Source organism: Mobula birostris, chromosome 12 (genome assembly GCF_030028105.1).
Source record: "Mobula birostris isolate sMobBir1 chromosome 12, sMobBir1.hap1, whole genome shotgun sequence".
Taxonomy (NCBI): domain Eukaryota; kingdom Metazoa; phylum Chordata; class Chondrichthyes; order Myliobatiformes; family Myliobatidae; genus Mobula; species Mobula birostris.
This window is the reverse complement of record NC_092381.1, coordinates 36,892,030-36,902,546: the sequence shown is the minus strand read 5'-3', so window position 1 is coordinate 36,902,546 and position 10,517 is coordinate 36,892,030. Positions and strand designations below refer to the sequence as shown.

Genomic DNA, 10,517 nt, shown 5'->3' with positions numbered 1-10,517 from the left:
TTTTTTAAAAGTCTGTGACCAAACTGTGGAAAGTCAGCTCTTCATTCTGAATGATTCACTGTGACTCAACTAGAATAATAGGCAAGATATTTTGGATATCCAGATGTTCACACACTTGTTATACTTTTATCCCATAGTTCATAAATGTTCTCCAATTTATAAATTAACTCTATGAATACATATTAGATAATTACTGGTTACTCGTGGGTGCAAATTGCAAAATCATGAGGTTCATTCAGCCTTAAGGAAAATAATGGTAATCAGGTTTGTAACATTTTCAGGAACACATACTCAATGAATTATTTTGGTGTGAGCTGGTTTTCTCAATGATCACGATAGAATTCATCACAAAGCAGAATATATATGCATGTTTTTGCAATGGTTCCTTTGGATCTTTTGTAAATATATTAAACATCAAAGCAGCATAAAGGTGTTAACAGATCTTCATTTTATTGGGTTAAATGCAGACATGTTGAAGGAACCCGACAGGTTCATTGAAGGACCTATATTGCTGTCTTTTGGAAAGAGCAATAGGTTGGGATTTTGTAGGCTTCTTTAAGAGGCAGCTATTTACTGCAACACCAACCTATTTAAATAAATATTACATCTGAATCCATATGGCTGTCTAGGTGAGATTAAACAAATTATAACATGAATAAATATATGCCAATTCAGAAAATCCATCATTGAATCATCACTCACTTTCACACCTGAATGTTAACAAAACTGACATCTCTAACAGTTAAGTCTCTGTGTTAGTTTTCCTCGTTCATATGGGGGCATTGTTTTAACATTCAAGCTTATTTACACTCAGTAGACAAGGCCCCCACTGACCCTTGGGTGGGAGTTAAGCAACTGGAAAACACACAGTGGTAGAGAGGTAGAACTTTGGGAAGAGAAAGAGTCCCTGTGCCACTGCCATACTAAGCATATCCCTCGCTAGTTAATACAGTACAGCACAGTTTGTGCGAAGTTTAAAGCTCAAACGGTCCTAAATTTAGAAAATTCATTCAGGTTAGCAGTCCGAAAATCTCCCTTAATTTGCTTCATAATGATTTTTATAAATTCTTGGTAGCATTTTCTAATTAAGAGGAAGTTAAACTACCCATCCACTCTCATCAATGGCAAAAGCATTTTGAAATTGGTACCTGATGAATCAGATCATTCAAAAGTTGATTTTCATGTTTTCTGTATATGGTTTGCTTCTTTTCAATCCCTTCTTTGGTTATAACATGTAAACTTCAACCCCATCTTTCCCCATCAAATTACATTAAATATGACTATTGACTTCATTTCTCACGATGTCCTCCAAGACCAATATATTTATATAATTTATGCTCGTCAAAGTATGAGTCAAAAAAGGACATAATCATAACAAGTACGATATTCTCATACATGCCCCCACCTTATGAAAAATATAAGTACAGAGAAGCTGCAATTATTTTTTTTGAACTCTGATTAGTTAGAGTTATTTCAATAGTGGAATTTTCTAGAAATATAAATTAGTATTTTGAACAATAAAATTTAGCCCTCAAAGGAGCAGAACCAATTCAAACCCACTGCTCATTCCTATATAGCTTGTCTCATGACAGTCCACGTTTGATGTCCAGATGAACAACAAATACGGCAGTTCCCGAATGTCAGCAACATCATCATATCTCCATCAAGCGATCATTGCCCACAATTACTGCATTCACATGTTTTGCTGCAAAAACAAAGAAAGAAAATATGAAAAGAAAATTTAAGGAAATAAGTTTGCAGTGTTGATTAAAACTTGTACAAAATTAGACCATAAGATATGGGCCATTTGGCCCATTGAATCTGCTCCATTTCACCATGGCTGATCCAATTTTCCTCTTAGCCCCAATCTCCCTTCTTCACCCTTTATCCCTTCATGCCCTGACCAATCAAGAATCTATCAACCTCTGTCTTAAAATATGCATAAAGACTTGGCCTCCACAGGTGCCTGTGACAAAAAATTCCATAGATTCACCACTCTCTGGCTGAAGAAATTCCTCCTCATCTCCATTCTAAAAGGACATCCCTCTATTCTGAGGCTGTGTCCTCTGGTCTTAGACTCTCCCACCATAGGAAACGTATTCTCCACAGCCACTCTATCATGGCCTTTCACCATTCAATAGGGTTCAATTAAGTCACCCCCCCCCCCATTCTTCTGAATTCTAGTGATACAGGGCCAGAGCCATCAGACGCTCTTCATATGACAAGCCATTCCATCCTGGAATCATTTTCATGAACCTCCTTTGAACTCTCTCCAGTTTCAGCACATCTTTTGTAACATAAGGGACCCAAAACTGCTCACAATACTCCAACTGAAATGTACTTGGAATTTCACCTCTGCTGTAGAAATTATAGCTTAATGAAAACTAAACATGCAAAAAGCTGTGAAGTGAATATTAACTACTAATGGCTGATTAATGATGCACATCAAGGATCAAAAGACCAAAGGTCACCTTTGAAGGGTGTACACCTTTCCTTTCCAAATAAAACATTTAGCCAAGGGGCTTCTTTTGAGAATGATTTGTTATAACAACTTCAAAAAAAATGCTTTCAGCCTTTGGATTCCGACTCTATCCTCAGTACCATTCCTTTACAGTGACCTGCTTAGTATTGCTGTGTGTGTTATGTTATTGATTGTTCCTGCATGGCGGTTATGCAACTATTCTATATAGAGTGTTTACAGGGTTATGTTAAAAGTTAATGGATTGATAGGTAAAACAATGATTTTCATTACAATTAGTTTTTTAAAAAAGTCTTCGATGGTGAAGAAAGTGCTAAAAATGATAATCAAGAACATAATTAGGATAAATGTGGTGGTGATCAATCAGCATATAGGAGGAAGATAGAAAATCTGGCTGAGTGGTACGACAATAACAACTCAATGTCTGGAAAACCAAGGAGCTGATTATTGACTTCTGGAGGAGGAAGCCAGAGATCCATGAGCCAGTGCTTATTGGGGGAATCAGAGGTGAACAGCAACTTTAAATTCCTTGGTGTCATCATTTCCAAGGACCTGTCCTTGGCCCAGCACGCAAGTGCAATTACAAAAAAAGCACGATAGCCCCTCTACTTCTTTAGCAGCTTGCAAAAGTTCAGCATGACATCTAAAACTTGACAAACTTCTATAGATGTGTGGTGAAGAGTACATGATTGGCTGCATCACAGCCTGATATGGTAATGCCAATGCCCTTGAATGGAAAATCTTACAAAAAGTAGTGAATATGGCCCAGTCCTGACGAAGGGTCTCAGCCGAAACATCGACTGTACCTCTTCCTAGGGATGCTGCCTGGCCTGCTGCATTCACCAGCAACTTTGAGGCAGTGGAAGGTGTTAATCAAACTGAAGGGAAGTAAGCAGTGGCATTTCCCCAGAGGTCAGTATGTAATGACCATTATTGTTCTTAAATATATATTACTCAGATTGGCATTTCTAAGCACAATTCCCAAAGTTGGAGGAAGACTGTAAGAAACATCAAGAAAATACAGATAGATTGTAAGGATAAAGATAAGTGGAAGGTGAAATTTACTACTGATAATTGTTTCATTTTGATAAGAAGAATGAGGATAGACAATACAAACTAGATGACATAATCTTAAAAGTGGTACAGGAAGAAGGGCAGAATATTTGCATATTTTATGGAAAGTGGAAAAGCAGGTTGAGAAGTTGGCTTTCAAAGGTATATGGCATTCTTGATTTTATTAATAGGACAGAGCATAAAGGCAAGAGAATATTGGCAAACCTTTAAAAAACACAGGCTCTACAACAATTAGAGTAACAATTCCAGTCTGGGTGTTACACTTTAGAAAAGATACGATTAAAATGATTCTTGGGATGAGGGTTTTCATGGACAGACTGGAGAAGCAGCAGTGTGGATTTGAAAAGGACATATTCTCTTGTGGAATCTAGAATGGGGTGGGGGGAGGGGTCAATATGTTTATTTAAGAGAACAGGGTTGCTAATTTAAGACAGGGGTGAAGCATTTTTTTCCTGTCAAGAGTGTCATGCCTCTTTGGAACTTCCTCTAATGATCGTGGAAGAAGAGTCTTTGAAATATTCAGAAATAGATATATACTTGAAAGCAATGGAGTGATGATCAAGTATATGTAGTTAGGCAGGAGTGTAGAGTTGTGGTTGCAAATGAATCAGCCTTGACTTTATTAGATAACAGACAGGTTACCTAAGCTGAGTGCCTTACTCTTGCTCCTAATTCTTATATTTTTAAATCCAGCAAGTTCATAAACCCACTTCTTCTTCTTCATGTGCCTTGCGCATTACATGCTTGAGCAATCATGGCTTTCCACATCGAATGATCCCATGCAGCGTCAATGATATCTCGCACACTTAGATCTGTCAGTTCTTTCACAGTGTCCATATATTTTCTTCTTTGCCTTCCTTTTCCGCGTTTCCCAGGCCTTGTAATGCAAGGCATTCTATTTCTCCCTTTCTGATGACATTGCCCAGGAATTTAAGTTTCCTCCCATTTAATGTTCTCATTAAAGATCTTTTTGTATGGGCACGTTGGAGTACTGTCTCATTAGTTACCCTATCTCTATATGATATTTTCAATATTCTTCTAAGAAACCACGTTTCTGTTGCTTCTAAGTTTCTTTGGAGTTCTGGTGTTATAGACCATGTTTCGGAAGCATACATATAGTCCATGTTTCGGAAGATTAACCAGATGTAACATTTTAGTAGCTTGAGCCTTGTTGTCATAGAAATGTGTCTGTTGGTAAAAATGGGTTTCATTTTTTGGAAGTTGGTTTTGGCAATGGCAGTTCTTCTTTTTATTTCTACTTTACTTCTAGCATCTTGTGATATAAAGCTACCAAGATAATTAAAGCTGGTTATTTGTTCAATCTCTTGGTTACCGATGTACAATTGGCAGTTGGGAGTATCCTGCTGTTTTGATATTACCATATATTTGTTTTTTTTTTTTACAGTTGACGGTTACACTAAAATCTGCACTTGTTCGTACTACTTTGTCCAGGAGGATTTGTAGGTCTTCTGCAGCACTTGCTATTAGGGTGGTATCATCTGCATATCTTATATTGTTGACGTTAACATCTCCAATTTTTATCCCATCTAGGTCTTCTATTTCTCTGAGGATCATTTCACTATAGATATTAAACAATTCTGGTGAGGCAACGCATCCTTGTCTAACTCCTCTTTGAATTTTAGTCCAACTGCTTATATTATCATCAATTTTTACCACCATCATTTGGTTCCAATATAAATTTAGAAGCAGTTGTTGGTCCCTTCCGTCAATGTTTAGTTTAGCAAGAATTTGAAATAATTTTTCATGTTGCACTTTGTCGAATGCTTTAGTGAAATCAATAAAACATAAAAAAACATCATTTTGATATTCAATTGCCCTTTCTGCATAAACCCACACCTACACTAAAATACTTCAAGAACAATCTTCAGCCAACCTTGTAGTGGACATCTACAAGTAGTGGCAAAAACCTAGCAAAGCTATTTTGTTCACTCTCTAGTATCTTCACTTTCAGAGCAGTGACTCAAGCTGGATGCACTATTTCAGCTGTGGGCTAACTGATACTTTATCAAGACTCATCCTAACTAGCCTGCTTTTTTTTCCATCACTGTCTTTATCTAAGGAACCTAGAATCATGTAAGCTTTACAATTGGTAAACTGCTCTCTCAGTGCATTCTGCCATATTCAAAGCCTTATTAGTTTATTGAATGATGTGTGACTCTATCCCAGCACACCATTTAAAACAGTACCATTTAACCTACACAATTTTTACAAAATGGTAAAATTCTCTATATTAAATTCCAATTGCTGTTTGTCTGCCTATATCATCCAGCATTATTCCTATCCTCACTCTCTAGCATAGCCCCAATGTTTGTCTTATCTCCAAATTTTCAAACTTAGTTCTGCAGACCCAAGGCACTAATACAATTTAATATCCAAATTAGTAATTATATTGATTACAACATTTTAGTTGATTTGTGATTTTACAAAAATTGTAACTGGAAAATGAAATGTCTGCACAAAACAATTAAAAGGCTTGAGTCCAGCCACAAGATGCCACAGTCCTAAAACTGATCTCTGCTTAAGGGGATTTCACTATAAATCATAAGCTATTATGATATATAACAGAAATACTTCTTTTGTTATTTGTCCTATTTGTCCTTCAAAAGAACCCAAACATCAACAGGGAATTGTTTAAAAATCTGCGGAACTTAAATTAACTGGTAAAAGATTGGGGCTTACTAGTAATCAGTCTTTCAAACTTAAAAAATAAACACTCTTCCTCTCATGGTAATCTGTCAACCTCCATCAACATCTCATAAATGTAGATGTTTCTTGATTGATCATGAGTGAAGAAAAACGATTATAAATTATGTTTTAAAGTGCAAATTAGTCATTAATTATTGGGGAACTACAGAAGAAATCCACAAATAACTCAAAACCAGTTGAATAACATTAGTTAAGAATAGTTACAGGTTAAATGAAGGAGAAAACGTTAATGTTCTAATTGTTTAAAGCATGCAGTGGTCTAACCATTGTAGGAACTTAAAATTTCAGGCACATATTGACACCTTCAGCATTGAGATATTTTATAGAATTCAGCCCATAGGACTGAATATTTTTGTTGGCCTGCAGAGATTGGTACTTCCTGAATGTACAGGCATTTGAACAATAAACTTGGTTTTTGCAAGAGGAAGAAAAACAGCACATGTATATATATTTTAAAAAATCCACTAAAATTGCTTCCTTTCAGAAAAGCTCTTTATGTAGACTTACTTCTCCATTACCCAATGCATTGTAAATCATTAATAAAAAAAGAATACATCGCTGAACCAAAAAAAAATCCCCCATGTAAAGTCACTAAGTCAGCCTGAAATCCTGTTGTTTGAATCCATAGAGGATAAAGGCCTTGGAGCTTTTGCCAGAGAGGACACTGCTCCTGACAGATGTTAAGCTCTTCTCATGATGGATCACACTGGCTTAGGACAACGACCCTTTTGTATGAGATTCAAATGTCAGGGCAACAGAGAGCTTACTGTAAAGCCAACTTCCCTTTATTTGGGGTGGGGAGGAAGTGAAATCTGCTTGTTAGCTTAAGGATAGATTGCTGCTGACTGTGATAACTTTTAGTGTAAAAGGTTAGTTTCAAGGCCAGGACCACCAAGAAACTCATCCCCTTGGGGACTAAGGGCTACAGGTTAGCTTATAAGATCAAGCACATTGATTTTTATGAATAGAATGAAAATAAAAGTGCAATTTATCCATGCAAAATTTTCAGGTGGAACTGTAGAATTGATGATGCCATTGAAACATGCTTCAGACAGATTTTAAAATAATGTCATACAGAAATGTTGTTATATTCTTCAAGTTTTGAAAAGAAAAACCTTATCCATGTTCAGTGTTTGCTTTGTTCAAAGGTAGAAAATATCTCATTCCTGGTTCTTCATCTACTGTTACTGTGTAACCTTCAGATCATTTTAGTATCATAGGTAGAGTCACATTTCAAAATCACATCCGCTCTTCAAAGAATATCAGATTTTGCAGCATTTTAAAAATGGTATAACTCTCTCATCGGGTCTGAAAATGTGATGATTTTATAATCTTCAAAATTGACTGAGCTAGAGAGAGAAACTGATTCACGTTTACTTTACATCCAAGTACAACTTTGAATCTCTTTCTTATTTTCTAAGTTCAAAGTAAAATGTATTATCAAAGCATGTATATATTACCATATACTACCTACAGATTTATTTTCTTGCAGGTATTTATTGGAAAATAAAAAAATAGAACATAAGAACATAAGAAATAGGAGCAGGAGTAGGCAATCCAGCCCGTTGAGCCTGCTCTACCATTCAGTAAGATCTGACCATGGACTTCACTCCACCTACCTGCCCTTTCCCCATAGCTCTTAATTCCCCAACTATGCAAAAATCTATCCAACCTCGTCTTAAATATATTTACTGAGGTAGCCTCCACCGCTTCATTGCAGAGAATTCCACAGATTCACCACTTTCTGGGAAAAGCAGTTCCTCCTCATCTCCATCCTAACTCTACTCCTTCGAATCTTGAGGCTATGTCCCCTAGTTCTAGTCTCACCCACCAGTGGAAACAACTTTCCTGCCTCTATCTTATCTATCCCTTGCAAAATTTTATATGCTTCTGTAAGATCTCCTCTCATTCTTCCAAATTCCAGCGAGTATAATCCCAGGCGATTCAATCTCTCCTCATAGTCTAACCCTCTCATGTCCAGAATAAACCTCATGAACCTCCTCTGCACTGCCTCCAAAGCCAATATCTTTCTTCAAGTAAGGAGACCGAAACTGCACACAGTACTTCAGATGCTGCCTCACCAGTACCCTGTACAGTTGCAGCATAACCTCCCTTCTCTTAAATTTCATCCCTCTAGCAATGAAGGCCAACATTCCATTTGCTTTCTTGATAGCCTGCTGCACCTGCAAACCAACGTTTTGTGATTCATGCACACACACTCCCAAGTCCTTCTGCACAGCAACATACTCCAAATTTTTACCATTTAAATAATAATCTGCTTTTATTTTTCCTTCCAAAGTGGATGACCTCACATTTACCAACATTGTATCCACCTGCCAGACCCTTGCCCACTCACTTAACCCATCTATATTCCTCTACAGACCCTCTGTATCTTCTGCACAATTTGCTTTTCCACTCAATTTACTATCATCAGCAAACTTAAATACACTATACTCGTTCCCCTCTTCCAGATCGTTAATGTGTATCATGAACAGTTCTGGGCCCAGCACCGACCCCTGCAGCACACCGCCCACCACTGATTGCCAACCAGAGTAATACCCATGTATCCCAACTCTCTGCTTTCTATTAGTTAACCAATCCTCTATCCATGCTAATAAATCACCCCCAACTCTATGCATCCTTATCTTATGGATAAGACTTTTATGCGGCACCTTATCGAACGCCTTCTGGAAATCCAAGTAAATAACGTCCATCTGTTCCCCTTTATCCACTGCACTCATTATGTCCTCAAAGACCTCCAGTAAGTTTGTCAAACAGGACTGGCCTTTGTTGAATCTATGCTGTGTCTGCCTGATGGATCTATTTCTTTCCAGATGCCTAGCTATTTCTTCTTTAATGATATCTTCAAGCATTTTCCCAACTACAGATGTTAAACTAACTGGCCTATGGTTACCTGCCTTTTGCCTGCATACTTTTTTGAAAAGTGTGCGACATTTGCCATCTTCCAATCCGCCTGGACCTGCCCAGAGTCCAGAGAATTTTGGTAAATCATCACCAAAGCCTCTACTATAACTGCAGCCATTTCTTTCAGTGCCCTGGGATGCATTCCATCAGGACCAGGGGATTTGTCTATCTTCAGGCCCACAAGTTTGCTCAGCACTACCTCTTTAGTGATAGCTGTCATATTGAGGTCTTCACCTCCCATCGCATCTTTGGCAGCTCCACTGTGGACCAACACAAAATAGTCATTCAAAGCCTTGGCTATTTCCTCATTACTCAATATCAATTTCCTCTCCTCGTCCTCTAAGGGACCTACATTCACTTTAGCCACCCTGTTCCGCTTTATATAATTATTAAAACCTTTACTATCCATTTTCATATTTTGTGCTAGTTTATTTTCACAATCTAGCTTCTCTTTCTTTATTATTCGCTTAGTGGTACTTCGTTGCTTTTTAAAGTTTTCCCAATCTTCCAGTTTCCCACTACTCTTGGCGACTTCCTATGCATGAGCTTTTAGTTGATGCCTTTCTTTATTTCTTTAGTTATCCAAGGCTGGCTCTCCCCACCCTCACTGTCCTTGCTTTTAACTAGGAAAATACTTTTGCTGAGCACCTAGAAAAATCCCTTTGAAAGACTTCCACTGCTCCTCAACTGTCCCACCATTTAGTCTGTTCCCAGTTTACACTAGCTAAATCCACTATAAACATTGATTGACAAACAGCCAACCTGCAAAAGAAGCCAAATTGTGAAATTAAAAAATAATACTGAGAACGAGTTTTAAAAAGTCCTAGGAAGTGAGTCTGTAGGTTCTGGAGTCAGTTCAGAGTTGTAGTGAAGTGAGTGAAGTTATCCGTACCAGTTCCAGAGCCTGATGGTTGCAGGGAAATATTGTTCCTGAACCTGGAGGTGCGGGAGGGACCTAAGGCTGCTGTACTTCTTGCCTGATGGTAGTAGGGCCTGGATTGGGTTCTTTGATGATGGATGCTGCTTTTTTATAGCAGCACTTTTACACCTCCTACAGATCAATGTGAGACGGCAGCCCATTACCAAATCCACTAAATTTGTTGTTTGAATGTAGGTATTTAAAAATATACAAACTTAGATCACTCTAGTAAGTTGCTACTTTTCAAAATCATGAAGGAATTAGTTTCTGTGATGCTACTTTTTGGACAGATATTGTTCAGATAGTAGGAAATAACTCAGAAAGATATTTCTACCAATACGGATCTCACTCAATATTGTGCTGAGACATCAGCTTGAAATTTCAACTTCATAT

The 10,517-nt window shown here is 37.6% G+C and overlaps 1 protein-coding gene across 2 annotated transcripts in view; it reads right to left on the bottom strand.

Annotated features, from left to right (window-relative positions):
• Positions 1–427: 427 nt before the first annotated feature.
• The window catches only part of eif2b3 (eukaryotic translation initiation factor 2B, subunit 3 gamma), a 121,593-nt gene continuing 111,503 nt past the window's right edge, over positions 428–10,517 (bottom strand). For both annotated transcript variants that reach the window (XM_072274640.1, XM_072274641.1), the window contains exon 12: positions 428–1,705. In XM_072274640.1, coding sequence (XP_072130741.1) covers positions 1,653–1,705 — 53 coding nt within the window. In that variant the 3' untranslated portion in view covers positions 428–1,652. The remainder of the gene's footprint in view (positions 1,706–10,517) is intronic.